Source organism: Phocoena sinus, chromosome 18 (genome assembly GCF_008692025.1).
Source record: "Phocoena sinus isolate mPhoSin1 chromosome 18, mPhoSin1.pri, whole genome shotgun sequence".
Classification (NCBI taxonomy): domain Eukaryota; kingdom Metazoa; phylum Chordata; class Mammalia; order Artiodactyla; family Phocoenidae; genus Phocoena; species Phocoena sinus.
Window position 1 is genome coordinate 18,147,008 of NC_045780.1, and position 19,112 is coordinate 18,166,119.

The 19,112-nt window shown below is 44.2% G+C and overlaps 1 protein-coding gene and 1 non-coding gene across 15 annotated transcripts in view; one reads left to right on the forward strand and one right to left on the reverse strand.

The window, feature by feature from the left end:
- The window catches only part of RCBTB1 (RCC1 and BTB domain containing protein 1), a 50,600-nt gene that overhangs the window by 12,257 nt on the left and 19,231 nt on the right, over positions 1–19,112 (forward strand). For 2 of the 14 annotated variants that reach the window (XM_032611269.1, XM_032611279.1), the window contains exons 2-5: positions 3,807–3,953; positions 4,722–4,872; positions 13,670–13,836; positions 16,486–16,644. In XM_032611269.1, coding sequence (XP_032467160.1) covers positions 3,807–3,953; positions 4,722–4,872; positions 13,670–13,836; positions 16,486–16,644 — 624 coding nt within the window. Of the gene's footprint in view, positions 1–3,578; positions 3,673–3,783; positions 3,954–4,721; positions 4,873–8,776; positions 13,837–15,346; positions 15,477–16,485; positions 16,645–19,112 lie in introns of those variants that run through there. The other 12 variants (XM_032611274.1, XM_032611277.1, XM_032611280.1 and 9 more) reach the window with 12 other exon arrangements.
- LOC116743357 lies at positions 7,707–7,813 on the reverse strand. The gene has a single exon (XR_004346746.1). It is a non-coding gene; the product is annotated as a U6 spliceosomal RNA (small nuclear RNA).

Sequence of the window (19,112 nt, forward strand, 5' to 3'; positions counted from 1 at the left end):
AACAGCTTTTTGGGAAACTCAGGCTCAGGAAGGTTATCACGGTTACTTCTGATTAAAAGTATCAGGTTACTTTTGATTAAAAGTAAACCTGGGGGGCTTCCCTGGTGGCGCAGTGGTTGAGAGTCCGCCTGCCGATGCAGGGGACACGGGTTCGTGCCCCGGTCCGGGAAGATCCCACATGCCGCGGAGCGGCTGGGCCCGTGAGCCATGGCTGCTGAGCCTGCGCGTCCAGAGCCTGTGCTCCGCAACGGGAGAGGCCACAAGAGAGGCCCGCGTACCGCAAAAAAGAAAAAAGTAAACCTGGGACTAAAACCCAGTCCTCAGCAATCTCTGTCCTTTCTACCAGGCCAGGGCTACTGGTGATGCTTTCTGATTTTATGAAGGGCGTGGACATGGAAGATATATGACTTGGTTTTTATATTGACTCTTAAGTTACAAGTGTTTGGAGAAATGTCTTGTTAAATTTAGCAATTTAATCACTGTGCCCCCAGGGAAGCCCTGGGGGGCATCTTTTCTGTTACTTCTAACAGCATTTAAGACAATCTTCTTACCAAATTTAGCAATGGGTAGACTCTGTCTGTATGATAAGCCATCATTATGCCAGTTAGCTTGGCGATTTTTCAGCAGATTACCACACCCTTAGGGCGGAGTTGCCTGTAAAGTGATGAATGCCTTCAGAATGATTACAGTGCTGTCAGGAAGTTGTATAACTTTGAATGGTAATATCCTTTTGTGATGTAATGTTAAAGGTGGTGAATCATAGTTTTGGCCAATGTAATTATTCCCCCCCATCTAAAATGTAATTGTATATTACCATAAAATATTAAATTTTGATACGCTTTGATACAGGCTTTGATACAGTTCATATTCTAGGGAAATAGGCATCTGGATTTTCTTGGAATTTATCTACCTGCTTATAGATATCCACATTGTTTCATTTCTTGTGTTTTCCCCCCTGTTGTTGTTTTTTATAAATTTATTTTATTTATTTATTTTCGGCTGCATTCGGTCTTCATTGATGCGCGCGGGCTTTCATTAGTTGCGGAGAACGGGAGCTACTCTTCGTTGTGGTGTGTGGGCTTCTCATTGCAGTGGCTTCTCTTGTTGGGGAGCACGGGCTCTGGGCGCGCGGGCTTCAATAGTTGTGGCTCATGGGCTCTAGAGCGCAGGCTCAGTAGTTGTGGTGCACGGGCTTCGTTGCTCTGCAGCATGTGGGATCTTCTCAGACCAGGGCTCGAACCCATGTCCCCTGTATTGGCAGGCAGATTCTTAATCACTGTGCCCCCAGGGAAGCCCTGGGGGGCATCTTTTCTGTTACTTCTAACAGCATTTAAGACAATCTTCTTACCATACAAGGAACATTTATAAATCAAGAACAAAGAAAAGAATGGCAGTCCAGTAGGAAAAATAGGGGCTTTATGTAAAAGAATGGCACCTGGACTCTTAATCACGTGAGACTGAGAGGTGAAGGTTACACATGCTGGCTCCCGGTGGCATGGCTTCAGGTCCCGAATCTGCCACTTACTAGTTTGAGCAAACGCTTAAAGTCGCTTTACCTCCATTTCCTTGTCTATAAAGTGAGGATTAAATGAATTAATAAATGTGAAGTACTTGCAACAGTGCTTGGCACATAATACTCAAGAAGTGTTAGTTATTGTTGCTATGACTGTGATTATTTTTAAAAAATGATCCCAACCTCACTCATCATAAGAGAAATTAAAGTTTAAACAAAACTGAGACACCGTGATAATACACTGTGAGCAAGGATGCAGGTGAAAGGGGCTGCCAACATGGTACTACTTTAGTAGCGGACAGTTTGAAATAGCTATTAAAGGTAAAACAGCTATTAGACTTGGACCCTGCAATTCCATTTTTAGGAATTTATCTTAGAAACATATATTAAAAAGACATGTATATAATGTATGCAAACAGTAGTTTCAGTATTGTTCATGTTAGCAACAGACTGGAAGTGACTTAAATGTCTCCCAGTAGAAACAGGTAAGCTGTTAAATCGATGTAATGGAATGCTCTGTAGAACCATTGAAAAGAAATGAGGTAATTCTTATATGTGCTAATAGGAATGATTTCAAAGATGTACTGTTAAGTGGCGGCGGGGGGAAGCTTCCACACATTCACACATATAATGCTGTGTAAATCTACACTGTGGAAGGAATTAGAATCACTGTTTCAGTGGTTTCCTTTGAGGAGCGGGTTGGGGAGGGATGGTAGAGAGACTTACTTTCCTCTATCCTTTTGTACCATTTGAAACAAAAATTTTTTAACATGTTTATGTATTAGTTTTTACCCTCCCCGAAGTCCTTTATCTCTTCCCACCAACACACACACGCACGCACATACATACACATTTATGCACACTTTTCAGAACATTCAAATGTTAGTCCAGGAGTCTGGCTATGCAGTGATAGGGACCAGCCTGTCCTGATGGTGTTTAATGCTTACTGAATATGCGCTGTGATCCTTGGGGTATTGCAAGCATCTGGTCCTTGTCATCCAAGCTGGTGCTGATGGATAAAACCTCCCTCGGCGGTGGAAACTGAGGCCCTGGCTAAGTAAGCTCAAGCCCCAGGGATCTGTTCTATAGGTACTGTTGGAGGTTCTGAGGCCAGAAAGACCTTGGCTCGCTTGGCTAATTTTAAAGGTCTGAAAAGAGGGTGGGCGGGAAGGAACTTCCTGAGTTATCATGAGTTATGTAGCTCATTAGGAAACCCTGGTTGTGTTTATCAACTGCTTGGTTCTATTTCAGTTTCCAGAGGTGAGAGCCAGAATGGAAACTCACTTGGCATGATAGGTTTTGTGCTTTGTGCAGCCCCCTGGACTTTCTAGAGATACTTTTTAACTCTCGAAGAATTGGAGCTATGACCAGGATTCTTTGTGTAAAACTTCTTAAACAGATCGAATTTAGAGTTTTGTGGAAATTTATACATATCTCTACTTTTTATAGGGTGCTCTTTAAGCTAATTGCTACTTGCATGAAATCTGTAGTCATCAGCTCTGACACCAAGATGAGGGTGAATTCTCTTACCCTTGTTCATATAACTTTTCTCCATGTGAAATGAAATGTCCATGTATATATGTCGTCATATAAATTAGGAATAGAACATAATACTTTCTTTTATGTTTTCATCCAGTAAATCTTAGGCTACTGCTTCTTAATGTTTTTGCCACTCCAGGCTATCTGAGGGATGTCCCATTTCTATCATTAAACAGTGGCTCAGTGTGGCAGTGATTTTCTACAAGGGATGAGGGTCTTTCAGGGCATCCTGTGGGTGGTAGTGGGAGAGTAGGGAGGTAGAAGTAATGATTCTGATTTTTATAACACACACACACTCCTAGTTGAGAATTAACTACCTTAGACAAATGAGTATTGTAACCTTTAACTTTATCTCAGTACCCTGGAGGGGAAAATACCTGACAAGACCTTGGTTTCATCTGGTTGGCATGTCTTCTCTCCTTCGTCTGCTGTCGGGTTGCACATAAACATGTATGTGACAGATGAGCACTGACTTGTACGTGGGCAAGACAGACAGTTGGTTCCAGCAGGTTGTTCCTCCCGTTACAGGAAAAGGCACAGGTTTGAAAAGGCACAGGTTTGAAAGTAGAGGAAGGATTGGACACGTTGCTGGGCCAAGTGAGCGATCCATTGAACCAAAAGTAGGTGGTTTATTCTGAAATTAGCTTTTGTTTCCTTGTATTAACATTGTCTTTTTTTGTTCTAGTTTAGTGGTGATTTAATTTTTTATTTTGGAATTTTGTTTGTTACAGCAGAGATGTCGGCTTATTTTTAGGAATTACTTGAAACCAGAGTCATGGTGGATGTAGGAAAGTGGCCGATCTTCACTCTGCTCTCACCTCAAGAAATTGCATCTATTCGGAAAGCTTGTGTCTTCGGCACCTCAGCCAACGAAGCGCTGTATGTTACTGACAATGACGAGGTAAGTAAGCATCTCTCAAAACCCAAGGCTTAATTTTAGGGCTTATTTGGGGTTGAGCTTTAAAGTGTGCAATGTGAAGACTGAGAAAAAGTGGGGCATAAAGAGAGCCTAAAATCCAAAAAGATGGTTGTCTTTGATAGAATTTGTCTTTTCTTTCAGTTTCTTGATTTAATACCCCTCATCCCTACTGCTCTTTGAGTTTCATAGTATAGCCAAATATTCTAAAACTTTAGTCAGCAGAGGTTGAATGTTTCTTTTTTTTAATAGATTTTATTTATTTGTTTGTTTATTTATTTATTGGCTGCGTTGAGTCTTCCATTGCTGTGTGTGGGCTTTGTCTACTTGCCGCGAGCGGGGCCTACTCTTCGTTGCAGTGTGAGGGCTTCTCATCGCGGTGGCTTCTCTTGTTGCCAAGCACGGGCTCTAGGCGCGCAGGCTTCAGTAGTTGTGGCACATGGGCTTCAGTAGTTGTGGCTCGTGGGCTCTAGAGCGCAGGCTCAGTAGTTGTGGCGCACAGGCTTAGTTGCTCTGTAGCATGTGGGATCTTCTCGGACCAGAGATTGAACCTGTGTCCCCCACATTGGCAGGTGGATTCTTAACCACTGCACCACCAGTGAAGCCCTGAATGTTTCTTAACAAGCATGTCAGTCTCTTCCTAGCTACTGAGCTGTCAAACTGAGATTTAGTGTGTCTTATATTCAGAGTGGAGAAGGGACCTTTTGTGTAAATATAGGCCAAGTGACTCAGACAGAACTATTTGTTTCCCAGGTCTTTGTATTTGGACTGAACTACAGTAACTGTCTAGGAACTGGAGATAACCAGAGTACACTTGTACCCAAAAAGCTGGAAGCTTTATGTGGAAAGAAGATTAAGAGCCTTAGTTATGGGAGTGGACCACATGTTCTTCTCAGCACCGAAGGTAAAGTGGGAATAAGTCCAGCTTCTGTTTGTGGGAAATCGAGCAGTTAATTCTACGCTAAGGGGTGGTGGGCTTGTATCAGATATTGGATTTTGAATGATTTGTGTCTTAATTTCTGAGCGGAAGTACACAAAACAGGTAAAAGTTAAACACTTCAGGCTCCCTCTGGAACAGCCATAGGATGACTTGCAATTTAAGCAGGCTTTCGACAACTTATGTAAAGTTGTGAAAGATGAACTATAGCAGATGAAGTGGTCCTTCAGCCTAATTTTTCAGTGAATTGTTGTAGCAAGGCAACGTCCAGGTTTTACTCGGTACTTTTTTTTTTTTTTGGTTGCGTTGGATCTTTGTTGCTGTGTGTGGGCTTTCTCTAGTTGCGGCGAGAGGGGTCTACTCTTCGTTGCGGTGCATGGGCTTGTCATTGCAGTGGCTTCTCTTGTTGGGGAGCACGGGCTCTAGGCACGCACGCGGGCTTTAGTAATGGCTCACAGGCTCTAGAGCGCAGGCTTAGTAGTTGCGGTGCACGAGGTTAGTTGCTCCGCGGCATGTGGGATCCTCCCGGACCAGGGCTCAAACCCGTGTCCCATGCATTGGCAGGCGGATTCTTAACCACTGTGCCACTAGGGAAGCCCACTTGGTACAGTTTTAAAAACACAGTTAGTACTGGTTTTCCTTGTGTGAATCTTGAATTCAAGAAATCTCAGTTCTTTCCTTGGCATTCGTGTGGGTGCCATATGGAAAGAATGTGGGGTAGATTCTTTTCCTCTCTGCCTCCCCAAGATCACCAGAGGGGCCTCTGCATTCTTTCTTGGTGATTTATCTGTACTGTGGGCACCCAGAGCTCTCTGAAAATCTGTCATATATAACCCAGATTCTTCCCTTTATGTTTTAGGCACATTAGTTCTTGCTCTCTAGCTTTTTGTTGGGTAAACTGTAGGGCGCACGTGGGAGCGTTTGCTTCTCCGCCTTTCTGTCTCTAGCCTGGGGAATCACAGCTTCCTTGGATGTTACCGTGGGTCTTGGTATTGAGCTTTTTAACAGCCTTTAACTTACATCTGAATCCACTCCCAAGTTCTCCACATCTTTCTCAGGCTGTGAGATCCAGATGTGAGCATGATTGTCTGGTAAGAGTAGAACTGGTGTGGAGTATAATGAGGTGATTATCTTGCCTCTGCATTGTGTCATCATGCCTTCCGGCATCACACGGGGTCTTTCAAGCAGTTGCTTCTTTGCAGACTGGTTCAGCTTGTCATCCACTGTGACCTGATGATTTAATGTTTTCCTAACACATGTTAATTTTAATGAGGCATTGATTTCTGACCATAAAATACTGAAGCAGTTTTTTCTGGAGCAAACATACAGAAACATATGCATTCGGATTCTTGGTTTTCTTCAAAGTAGTGACCTTGGGCAACTATAACTTTTCTTCTGGAATTATTTTCAGAGTCCAGATCCTACAGTTTTAACTATCTTGAATGTTACAATTAAGATATAAATAAACATAAAACACAAATATAAATAACTGGTTTTCTTTTTTTTGTTTGTTTTTTTGCGGTACGCGGGCCTCTCACTGCTGTGGTCTCTCCCGTTTTGGAGCACAGGCTCCGGATGCGCAGGCCCAGCGGCCATGGCTCACGGACCCAGCCACTCTGCGGCATGTGGGATCTTCCCGGACCGGGGCACGAACCCGCGTCCCCTGCATCGGCAGGTGGACTCTCAACCACTGCGCCACCAGGGAAGCCCAAATAACTGGTTTTCTTGTGGGAATAGTCTTCTTTTTGTTTTTAATTCAGTTTTGATTGTTATAATACATTACTACAACATACATATGATACATGATGTATCGGATGTTTAATGTATGTATGATACATATATTTGTGTGTATTTTATAAGTATTACAAATAGTCACATAGTTTAAAAACAGTTTTAACACTTTAAACCATCAAATAGTATATGGGTTTTAGTAGAAAACAGGACTCTGTCTCACTCCTCCTTACTCTTAGAAACTGCTATTCAGGTGGAGTTACTTTTTAACTCCTTCAGGTGTTTTTTTCTGGTATTTACTCTCATATTTTTAAATTAACATGCTTATACTGCTATTTCTGAATTTTTTTTACTTTAGATATTATCCTTTGACTTTTTGTAACAGCAGATAGAATTTAGCTCTCTTTCTCCTACCTTCCCTCACCTTATTGCATCACTATAGGGATATCACCACTTTGGTTTAATCAGTATTCAGTGTTCACATTACTAGGAGTTGATAAGTATTATTTATAGCTGAGCCATCTCCTTTCTTATACAACTGTTTGTTTTCCTGGGCTTACTTGTTTTTCATAAATGTATGCTGAAACTCTTCTATAGCGCAGTATTTTTTTTTTTTTAGCATCTTTATTGGAGTATAATTGCTTTACAATGGTGTGTTAGTTTCTGCTTTATAACAAAGTGAATCAGCTATACATATACATACATCCCCATATCTCCTCCATCTTGTGTCTCCCTCCCACCCTCCCTATCCACCCCTCTAGGTGGTCACAGAGCACCGAGCTGATCTCCCTTTGCCATGCAGCTGCTTCCCACTCGCTATCTATTTTACATTTGGTAGTGTATGTATGTTCATGCCGCTCTCTCACTTTGTCCCGGCTTACCCTTTCCCCTCCCCGTGTCCTCGAGTCCATTCTCTAGTAGGTCTGCATCTTTATTCCCGTCCTGCCCCTAGGTTCTTCATAACATTTTTTTTTTAATTCCACGTATATGTGTTAGCATACGGTATTTGTTTTTCTCTTCTGACTTACTTCACTCTGTATGACAGACTCTAGGTCCATCCACCTCACTACAAAAATATGGAACGCTTCACAAATTTGCGTGTCATCCTTGCGCAGGGGACATACTAATCTTCTCTGTATCGTTCCAATTTTAGTATATGTGCTGCCGAAGCGAGCACCAGTATTTTTTTTTTAATTTTTAATTTTATTTATTTTATTTTTGGCTGTGTTGAGTGTTCGTTGCTGTGTGCGGGGTTTCTCTAGTTGCAGCGAGTGGAGGCTACTCTTCGTTGCAGTTCCTGGGCTTCTCATCGTGGTGGCTTCTCTTGTTGCAGAACATAGGCTCTAGGCGCGCAGGCTTCAGTAGTTGTGACGCGCGGGCTCTAGAGCACAGGCTCAGTAGTTGTGGCGCCAGGGCTTAGTTGCTCCGCGGCATGTGGGATCTTCCCAGACCAGGGCTCGAACCCGTGTCCCCTGGGTTAGCAGGCAGATTCTTAACCACTGCGCCACCAGGGAAGTCCCTATAGCACAGTGTTGCTTCTGGGCACCTCTGAGCATATCAGTACATCTCCGGAGTGTTCTGTCCCCCTACTCTAGCCTGGACTGGTCACTCTAGGCTGTTGCACAGCCGTCGGCCTAAAACTTCATTTCACCATCATCCTCGGATGTCCCTTCTTTGTTCTTTCTGGATCCTTTGTCCTTTCTGGATCCCCTATTTTTTGTGTCCTGTGTCTTCCTCCTTGGATTATACCCTCATTTGGGTGAAACACATCCCTAGTGGCTTCTCAAGGAAGCAGGTGTGAGAGAAATCTTTGAGACACTGTTTTAAAATGCCTTTATTTTACCCATGCCATTGATCAGTGATTTGTCTGAGCAAAAAGAAAAAAAAGGTACAGTATTTTCTGTTCCAGTCCTTTAATACTATTTTGAGTATTTGCCTCTACTACCTGGTATGCAAGGCTCAGTCCAGAGTAAAGGATCTCTTCCTGTTAGGACCCCATTTATAGCCCCTGAGGCTACTGGCATTGCTCCAGTGTAATCCCCTTGCTAGCTCAGTGCGGTGGGGGGGGTGGGGGGGGGGGCGGCGGGGGCCTTCTCCCCAGGGAGTTTTCCCCATAGCCATCTGCAGTCCCTGGCTCTCGTTGACAGAATGGTTCTTGTTGGCATTTTGTGCCTCTCAAAGTGCAAGAGAAATATGTCTAGATTCAACCCACCTCTGCATTGCTGCAGCCCCACTGTGCCCATTCATTCCATGGACCCAGGTGGCCACGTCAAGGGAGTGCACCAAATGGTCCACTTGGTGGTTCCAGTCAACTTCTTATGATGGGCATCAACATGTCCTACTTTAATGTGCCTCTTAAATTCCCAGAGTGATTCCATAGGGCCATGCTCCATGTGGGCATCCCTTTAACAGTCAAGTTTCCATTGCTCATCTACCTGACCATACAGCCAGGCTATTGGCTATAGCCCATGAGTTGGTAAAGACCCAAACATACGGGTTTTTACCATTGCTTAATTCTTCCATCACTGCTCGGAAAACAGCCTGCAGTTCAGCCCACTGCACTGATTTATTCTTGCCATCCACTGGTCTTAACGTGGGCGCTCTCCAAATGGGATGTTGTCCATTCACCTTGGAACGGTGTCTGTAAAGCAGGCGGCTCTTTGTTGTTCAGTTAGAGCTTCACAGGGCATGTCCACAAGGCAGTGGGTTCCAGCAGCTCCTCAGGCAGCTCCAAAGTCGGTCCTAGATGAAAAGAGGCTTCCTGCTCACGCCTGTCTGCATCCCCCCAGCAGCACGCTCCCCTGTAAGCCATTTCTGTTTTATTACGAAACTCTTTGGGTCACCGCCTTTCTTATTAGAGGGCTTCTCCGACACCACCCAGGATGTTATGGGCATCTGAGGTCTCATGATTATTTTATGTCCTTCAATCATTGAGGCAGTCTCAATTAATGCCCAGGCTACTAATTTTCTCTCAAACGGTGTGTACCAGACAGCGGCATCTGGGAATTTTCTGGTCTAAAATCCCAGTGGTCACTGCTGGGAGCTGCTCCCGGGTTTGCCATAAGCTCCTCTTGCGGAGTGCAGGTGGCAGATACCCTCAGAATCATATCTGATGGGGCCGTAAAGCCCCATAAGCACTGGGAGAGCTGCCGCCCTCTGCTCATTCAGACACGGGCTGTTCTTGCGCAGGTCCCCATTCAGATACAGCTGTCTTTCGGGTAATCTTATAGATGGGAGCTAGCATGGTTTCCAGATGTGGAATATGTATTCTCCAAATGCCAGATAAACCACCCAAATGCTGGCTTACTGCTGCTGCTTTGGTCCTAGGGGTGGGTGGCGACAGCAGTTTAGTTTAGCCTCTGGTGGAAGGTTCTTCGTGGCTTCGGCAGGTTATTCCTAAGAATTTTACTGTTGGGTAGGCCCTGGGACCTTTGTGGGATTTATTAACCAGCCCCAGTGGGTCATGTGTGTCACCATGGCATTCACATCACTCCTTGCCTGCTCTTCAGTTTCCAACATTGTCATAATGTCATAAGTATAGTGTATGATTGCACTTGAGACCTGTGTCAAGTCCAGATCCCTTCTGACCAAATTGTGACAGTCAGCTTGTGAGTTCAGATAAACCTGTGATGACACAGTAAAAGTAAACCAGGATCCTCCCCACATGAAGGCAAACTGCTGCTGGCTTTTTTCTGAGATTGAGAAGGAAGCATGTGCAAGGTCAGCCCCTGGGTTCCGGCTTCTGCTGGCCTGCTGCATCTTCTTTGAGGCTGAAGCCACGACCGGAACTGCTAAGGCTGTAGGCGGCACAACTTTATTTACGCCTCCATAGCCTACTGTTACCCCCTAGGAGCCACCTGCCTTTTCCCCAGGCCTCACAGGGCTACCGTACGGTGAGTGCATTGGTACCAGTGTTCCAGCTTTAATTAAAATGGTGAGCTCTTTCTGTCCACAAGGTGTTCTATATTTAAGTTCAGCACCTGTGCGGGCTCAGGCAGTTCTAGTGGTTCCCATCTAGCGCCCAGTAAAACCAGCCTGAGGGCAGATTTACACGCCTTCTGTTTTACAATGTTAGGTTGGGGAAGCAGTCCCCAGTCCGATGTAATATCCATCCCAAGACTCCGTTCAGGTAAGGGGGATGCATCCACATCACACAGAATCTGTTCCAAAACCCCAGTTTTCATTCAGATTTTCACTTGAGTCCCATCAACTGTTACCCATCTGTCTCCCCCATTCTAACCTTAGCTGTTAAGACTTCACCAACAGGTTTTGGAATCACAGTGCATTGGGGTCCTGTATCAGAAAAGTTTCCTCTCCTCCCCATGGCTGTTTCACCCACACATGTGCTTATGCCCTTGGGTGCCTTGCTGGGGGTCGGGCCAGAAGATCCTGGCCTTTAGGTCAATCTTTATCTTGATTAATCTTCCTTACTATTGCCCCAGGGCATTCCTGGGCAATTTTCTTATCTTAATCTTTACCTTCTGGCTTTTTAATGCCTTCCAAGCTGGGATAAATAGAGCGGACTTGTTTGGGGCCCTTTAATTTTAGAGACCAACATGGGGTCCCATTGGTTCACCAGTCCTGGTCGTGCTGCAGCCACACCTTGGTTTCAACTGCATCAGCATCCGATTTATTCATCCCACTTTGTAACAACCGTTTGAAGACTTTCGCTCTGCTGGGGTGAGTCCCTTGATTCTCCCCTTTGTCTTTCCCTATTTTCATAATTAATGTTCTTAGTAAGGCCCCTATGGGGAAGTGGAGATAGCAAATTAGATAAGGTGTCTCAAACTGTTTGATTTTGTAGCAGTAAAGTCACATGAGGTGCCCATGTAACAGGGACCCCCCTTAATCACAGCATTTACCATAATCTGGCTAATGGGCGTATTCAGTGGATGAATATCCCAGTCATCATAAAGCCAGTCCCACATGGCTTGCATGCGAAGCATCTCAGCTGCTTCATCTGGGGTGTTCCATCTGGCATTAATTGGGGGAGTTGGGAAATCCCTCTCATCAGGATAAACAGACTTTACAGTGGCTTTCATCCAGTCCACCAACCTGGCTGTCTGCTCAGGAATAACCTCCTGAGTGTCTGGACCATGTACAGCCACCTGTGATTGTTCAGTAGAGAGCAGTGGGTCCTGCATCAGCGCAGACATGCTCTTCCACTCTGCAGCCTTCAAGGTCAAAGACACAGCCCTTGAATTAGTTCCTCTCACAATCCGGTTCAGTAAAGGTTCCTCAGGAAGCTGACGCTGCTGCTCCTCAAAGCAAGCCAGTTCCTTCACACTATACCCCTTGCTTTAGTTGTTTCTTGTTTTTGCCCTTCTCCTATGGTAACTGTTTTCTTGGCGACCCAGAGGTACTAGAGGTACTTTCTGTTGCATAACGTTTCCCTTTCTAGGCAGCTTTGAGGCTAATGGCTTGGAGCTCAGATTGACCCAGATCTGAGCTTGAATCAGCATCAAGGCCAAGCACTTTGTTTTATTTTTATTTTGGCTCTTACATATGAAATAAGCGGGGAATTGCTTATTTATTGATTTAAAAGTATTCATTTATTTATTTGGCTGTGCTGGGTCTTCGTTGTGGCATGCAGGAGCTCCGTTGCTGCATGTGGGATCTTTGTTGCAGCGCATGGGATCTAGTTCCCTGACCAGGGATCAAACCCGGGCCCCCTGCATTGGGAGCGTGGAGTCTTAGCTATTGGACCACCAGGGAAGTCCCAGGAATTGTTTATTTAGTGTGCTTCTTATTTTGCATTTCCTTATATATCCATTGAGCCAACTCCTTGGGAGTTCCGTCTACTCCCATTTCTAAACGGCATTGGTGACTTTCACCTTTAGTAACTGATTGCACCACAGCTGCAGTTTCATACCATGGTGACTAGGTAACCATCTAGGAATCAAAGGTTCCTCATTCCTTGCCCTTTTATCCTTTGTCTTCAAAAACCACATGTCTGTGAGTCAGGGCTGTTCTTGCAAATCCTGTTTCTGGCATCAACTGAATAGAGAGTTCCTGGACCCAGTTCCGTGTGTGTGTGAGTGTGTGTGTGTGTGTGTGTGTGTGTGTGTGTGTACCAGCATGGTGTCCAGGAATCCAACACAATTCTGTTACTCCCTACCTGGAGATAGAATCAGATTCCATTGGTAAAGGGCTCAGTCCCACAAGACCACCCTCCACTTCAGATGTTGGTCACCAGACCAGGTTGTTACCTGTGCTTCTGATTAACCTGCTGCAAATCAGAGGTTCCCGTGACCCTCTCCTTGGGTTTTCCTTTGTTTTGGGCCCCGCCATGTGGCACGTGGGATCTTAGTTCCCCGACCAGAGATCGAACCCGGGCCCTCAGCAGTGGAAGCACAGAGTCCTAACCACTGGACCGACAGGGAGTTCCTTCCTTGGGTTGATTAATCTGCTAGAATGGCTCCCGGCACTCCAGAAAATCCATTTACTCACTAGATTACTGATTATTATAAAAGGATATTAAAGGATATGAGTTAACAGCCCAAAGAAAGGACCTTCTGTCCTCGTAGAGCCTGGTGCCTGGCACAGTGGCACATGTAAGTGTTCTGGTTCCCCGACATGGCAGCTCTCTGAACAGGGGCCAGAATTAGCTGTCCTCCTGGGTTTTTATGGAGGCTTCATTACATAGTCGTGATTGTCGAAGTCACTGGCAGTTAATTCCGCCTCCAGCCCCTCTCCCCTCTAACCCTCTCATCTTGTGGTTGGCTCTTCTGGCAACAGACCCATCATCCTTAGGTGCTTGCAGAAGTCACCTCAGTCACATGACAAAAGATACCCTTATCGTTCTCAACACTTAGGATATTCCACCGGTTTTGGGAGCTGTGAGACAGGAACTGTGGGTGAAGACTAAATATACAAGATAAGCGTATTTTTGTAATCTGGGTGACCAGATACGTATTTCTTATAAATCACAATGTCACAAAAAGCAATTAAGCTTGGAAGATGAGTTGAGCAAAGTACAGGGGTTACTGTTTCTTCTTTGAGCTGATTCTTTGTGTGCGGCCACCCTGTATAGATGGAGTTGTTTATGCCTGGGGCCACAATGGATATAGCCAGCTTGGGAATGGGACGACCAACCAAGGCATTGCTCCCATCCAAGTCTGCACCAACCTCTTGATCAAGCAAGTGGTTGAAGTAGCTTGTGGCTCACATCATTCAATGGCTCTGGCAGCTGATGGAGAGGTAAGTGCCCTGCCTTTATTCTTTATTTTTAACTTGTGGTAAAATACATGTAACATAAAATTTACCAACTTAACCATTTTTAAGTGTACAATTTAGTGACAAGTATATTCACATTGTTATGCTACCCTCGCCACCATGCATCCACAGAATTCTTTTCGTCTTGCAAAACTGAAACTCTGTACCAGTTAAACATTAACTCTCTCTCCTTTCTCTTACTCCCAGCCCCTGGCAAGCACCATTCTACTTTCTATCTCTAAGAATTTGACTACTCTAGGTACCTCACATGAGTGGAATCATACAGTATTTGTCCACTGTGACCGCCTTTATTTCACTCAGCATAATATCCTCCAGGTTCATCCATGTGGCAGCCTGCGGCAGAATTTCATTCCTTTTTAAAGCTGAATAATATTTCATTGTCTATTTTGTTTATCCATTTATCTGTCGATGAATATTTGGGTCATTTCTGCCTTTGGCTATTGTGAAAGTGCCTTGCTTTTCAAAAAAAAATGACCATATTTGTACCTGGATATGGTGTGAACATAGCAGCCCCGTGTGCGTCGCTAAGAACAGTATGGGAATGAACCCTTTTTCTAATACAACTTATATTGTGTGATCAGGACCACTCTTTTGAAGACAGTAGAGTTAATTCTTAAGGCAGTTGAGTCTCATGCTTTTTGCTAAGATTACAAATCAGATGTGTATGACAGTTTTCTATACTTTGGTTTTTTTTAATGACCCCCATCCCCTAAGGTCTATTTTGTTTTTCAGTAAATGTAATGATGTCATAGAAAATAACTTTACCAACATTCCAGTAGGTTCTGAACAACCTGTTCACCCCCCAAGTTCCATGCTTAGCTTAAATGTTACTCATCCTGTTGGTTCTACCTTCCAGTCTTTTGTATCGTCTTGTTCCTCTCCATCTCCATAACCTTAGGCCAGGCCTTGTCATCTCCTGGACTGTTGCCATGGTCTCTTTTATTCTATAGCTTTTTAGTTGGTCTGTCTGTGCAGTATTACTTCTCTGCCCCCTGTGATTTATGAAATGCAGATCAGATCATATCGTTCCCTGTTTAAAGTCCTTCAGTGCTGTTACCGTGATTTTACTAAGTAGGGTAGGTTATGGGTGAACAAACCAAAGCACCTTAGGGAGATCAAGGTTTCATGGCTGGGATGTGCTGGAGCCAGGCCTAGCAGGCCTTATGTGCAGAACCTGCTGTTCCTAGTCTGTTTCTTGGTTAGTGGAACCCTCGTCCCCATTTTTAAAATAAAAGGCAACTGCATTGGAAGGGAACTTGGGATATTTGAAAAGAAGTGCAGAAGAATGATTGTTGAAATTAGAACTTGCTAATTTGTGCAGCCTGGATTCCTGGTTTATTTTAACCTGAAGCATATGCTACTTTGGATAAATATTTGCATTATTACACTAGCTAGTGAATCCACTTTCAGGAAGTATGGCAGGTTATTTCTTTTGTGCCTGTGAAATGAACTTGTAGCACATATTCTTTTTAAGACATCAGCCGTGGGTTTTAAGACATCACGTGGGCAGCCTCAGACACGTGAACTTAGATAGAAAGTGCTGACAGAGGAAAAGAGAATTGTGGAAGCCGGAACTCAGGATGTGTGAGGACCACTTCCCACAGGCAAGTGAAGGGGGTGAGAGGGGTCCTTACAAATTCTCCTAGTGACGGAGGAAGTTAATCTCCTCTGCTACCAGCATCCGCCCTCCTCTGTAATAATTCTCTCTGATCACACTCTTATTTGATAGGCTCAGTTAATAATTAACTTAAAGTGATTTTTAGTTTTGTTTTTCTTCTTTAACTTAGCATAGAGCTCTGTTTGTGTCTCTCTCCCTTAGAAATCTGGTTTTCAGGTTATGGTCCATCACAGGCCAAAAGTAAAGAGGATGCAGTTGAGGAGGGGAGCTGCTTGGAGCTGACAGACAGCAAATGAGAACTCAGAAAATGTCATCAAGAATAGCCTAACAACCCCATTGTCATTCCTGTAGGGACAGCATCTCCTTAGTACTTGTGAGCGTGTGTTAGGACGTGGAACTATGATTGATAATTACAATGATGGTAGGCTTGTGTCATCAGGAAAATTTATATAATGTCTCCTATTGGTGATTAGTGAGATAGGGAAAAGCATAGTATGGTTTCAAAAGTTTCAATGGAAAAAAAAAGACTTATTTGTGCCCAGAGAATTAGGCTGATTTTTTCATATCACTGTGGCATACTTATGTGGCATATACCTCATTTCCTATTGATGCCGGATTAAAAATCCTATATAGCTGCCATAATTATAGTGGAAGTTTAACATAGCGGTTAAGAGCGCTGCTAGACTGCCTGGGTTCAGATTAGTAGTAAATTCTGCTTGCTAGCTGTGGAGTCTCAAGCAAGTCACTCAACCTCTCTGTGTTTCTATTTTACATGTATAAAATGGGGATGATACTAGTACCTATGCCAGGGTCATCTTACAGGATTACTGTGAGGATTAGATGGGTTAATGCATGTAAAGCACTTAAGACCATTTAGCACATTGTAAGTACGCATTAAGTGGGTTTATTTTTATTTTATGATTGTTATTGTGTGTTAGAGGTAGAATTTTCACCCTTACTCTTCTTTCTTTTTCTTTTCCCCTTCTGTTGTGTAGGTGTTTGCTTGGGGCTATAACAACTGTGGCCAGGTGGGATCAGGATCTACAGCAAATCAACCAACTCCTCGCAAAGTTACAAACTGTTTACATATTAAGAGGGTGGTTGGCATTGCCTGCGGTCAGACCTCATCCATGGCTGTTCTGGACAATGGTGAGGTGAGCGATGTCTGCATCCCCCTTTCTCCTCCTATCTCCTCCTTCAGTGAAATGTCCTTTTCTTTCCAGGTAGATTCTGGAAGGAAGAGTGCTTTGTTTTGATAGCTCCGTAGATAGTTAACTGATTGAGGTTGTAATCACAGGATGTTTGCTCCTCATTATGAATTTTTAAATTCCAAGATTTATCTGCAAGTAAAGGTTCTAATGTGTTTTTTGCCAGATCCAGATAGCCCAAGGCTTATCGGTATTTGTGATTTAATGTAGTAGATAAAAGAATTTAATACTACCTCTTTCTTCCAATGAAAAAGTGAACTATGCACTCTTTTTTTTTTTTTTAAGTGAAAGCAGGTTTATTTAGAGAGATACTCATTGCATGGCGAGAATGCGGTCCATCTCAGAAAGTGTGAGCGGCCCTGGGAGAGACACACTCCACTGACAGGGTGTGCGGGCCACCTCAGAAGGCAGGAGGCAATGTGCACTCTTTAAAGTTAGCTGGCGATGTTTATACGCAGTAACTCTAATGGGCGTGAAGCCTCTGTACCTACCTACGTCTGGAATGTTTGTCCACAGGAAGAAGCAACTTGCAAAAGGAGAATTTTTCGTCCTGATTGTTATTGGCTACTTTTAAAAACCCACCTTTCAGTGACCTTCTACCATAGTCACCTTTGAGCTGATCGTTATTTCTATAAAATAATTCTGGTTGAAGCTTCTGCGTCAATGAACTTGTTACCACCTGTGCCTGTCTCAGTGCACAAAAATTATTCAAAGATGCTTCTTTGGACACAGATGTATGGCATCCTGCATTGGGGTGCGAGGGTGGTTTAGAGTTTACTGAATGCTCGGCTTTGTTAGCTCACTTTTCTTTTTTTTTTTTTTTTTTTTTTTTTTTTTTTTTTTTGCCGTACGCGGGCCTCTCACTTGCTGTGGCTTCTCCCGCTGCGGAGCGCAGGCTCAGCGGCCATGGCTCACGGGCCCAGCCGCTCCGCGGCATGCGGGATCTTCCCGGACCGGGGCACGCACCCGTGTCCCCTGCATCGGCAGGCGGACTCCCAACCACTGCGCCACCAGGGAAGCCCTAGCTCACTTTTTGAATCAACCCCGGTATCACACCAGAGGGCTTCCGAATTCCTTGGGATAGTCATCTAACATCCTCCATTCCAGTATTTTCCACTTCTTTATTTTAAAAAATTAATTTAATTTTAAAATTATTATTATGTGATTATTTCAACAAAGGAAAACAAATGAAACATACAAAGTAAAAAGTGAATACCTTTCCTTCAGTTTTGTTAATAGTTTGATGTATATCCTTTTGGACTTTTCTCTATAGTTAGTTATGTATGGTTGAGTATAAGTACCTTCTTTAAACAATGGGATTGTTATACCTACTGCTTTTTTCGGCCAGTCTGCAGCTTTTCTGCTTAACAACGTATGTTTTACCTGAATCTATTATCAGACCATTGATAGTTGCTTCCATTATAATAGTTGCTTAGTTTTCTTTGTATGGGTGTTGGTTTTCCTGTGCACATGACCCGCATCCAGAGCTCTCCTGATGGGCCTTTCAATTGTTTATAAACTTTGTTGCACTGCTTTTCTTTGTTACTGTTTGTGAGTGTGTATATCTTTGCACACTCTTGCAAGTATGTCTATAGAATAATTTCCCAGAAATAGGATTTCTGGGTCAGGGAGTATGTCATTAGAATTTTTTTTTTTTTTTTTTTTTTTTTTATTTTGCGGTACGTGGGCCTCTCACTGTTGTGGCCTCTCCCGTTGCGGAGCACAGGCTCCAGATGCGCAGGCTCAGCGGCCATGGCTCCCGGGCCCAGCTGCTCCGCGACATGTGGGATCTTCCCGGACCGGGGCACGAACCCGTGTCCCCTGCATCGGCAGGCGGACTCCCAACCACTGCGCCACCAGGGAAGCCCTGTCATTAGAATTTTTGATAGCTATTGCCAAATTTCTCCCCAGAAAGTTCAAACCTATTAGACTTCTGGCATTGAAAGTGCTTGTAACCATCTCTTGTTTGTACCCTAAACTCCACGTCCCCTTTTTCCCTCTGTCACCCTGACTGGAAAGGCCCTCGCCGATGCCCGTTTGCCCTGTGTTGCCATGGGGCGTGTTGCCACCCATATCTCGTGTTTCTGATTTGAGCAAGGCCTTTTGTCTGTTCCTGACCAGTACTTTACCCATGTCCCATGCTGGTCATTCTAAACCTTTAACTCTCGCTGTCAAACCTATGCCCAGCTCTGCTGCTTTCAGCTGATGACCCCCTCTTGCTTAGGGCGTCTAAGGGATCGCCACATTCCCTTATGTCTCCTTCTTTAACCTCTTTCCTGGTCCCTCTTGTGGTGCCGCTGTCACCGCCTTCATTGGACCCTCATCAGAGCTCACCTGTTTGCTGATGGGAGATGAGGTTATATGTCGAGGTCTCCCTGCCTCTGGTCTTACACGCCGCAGTCACCCTTCATGTT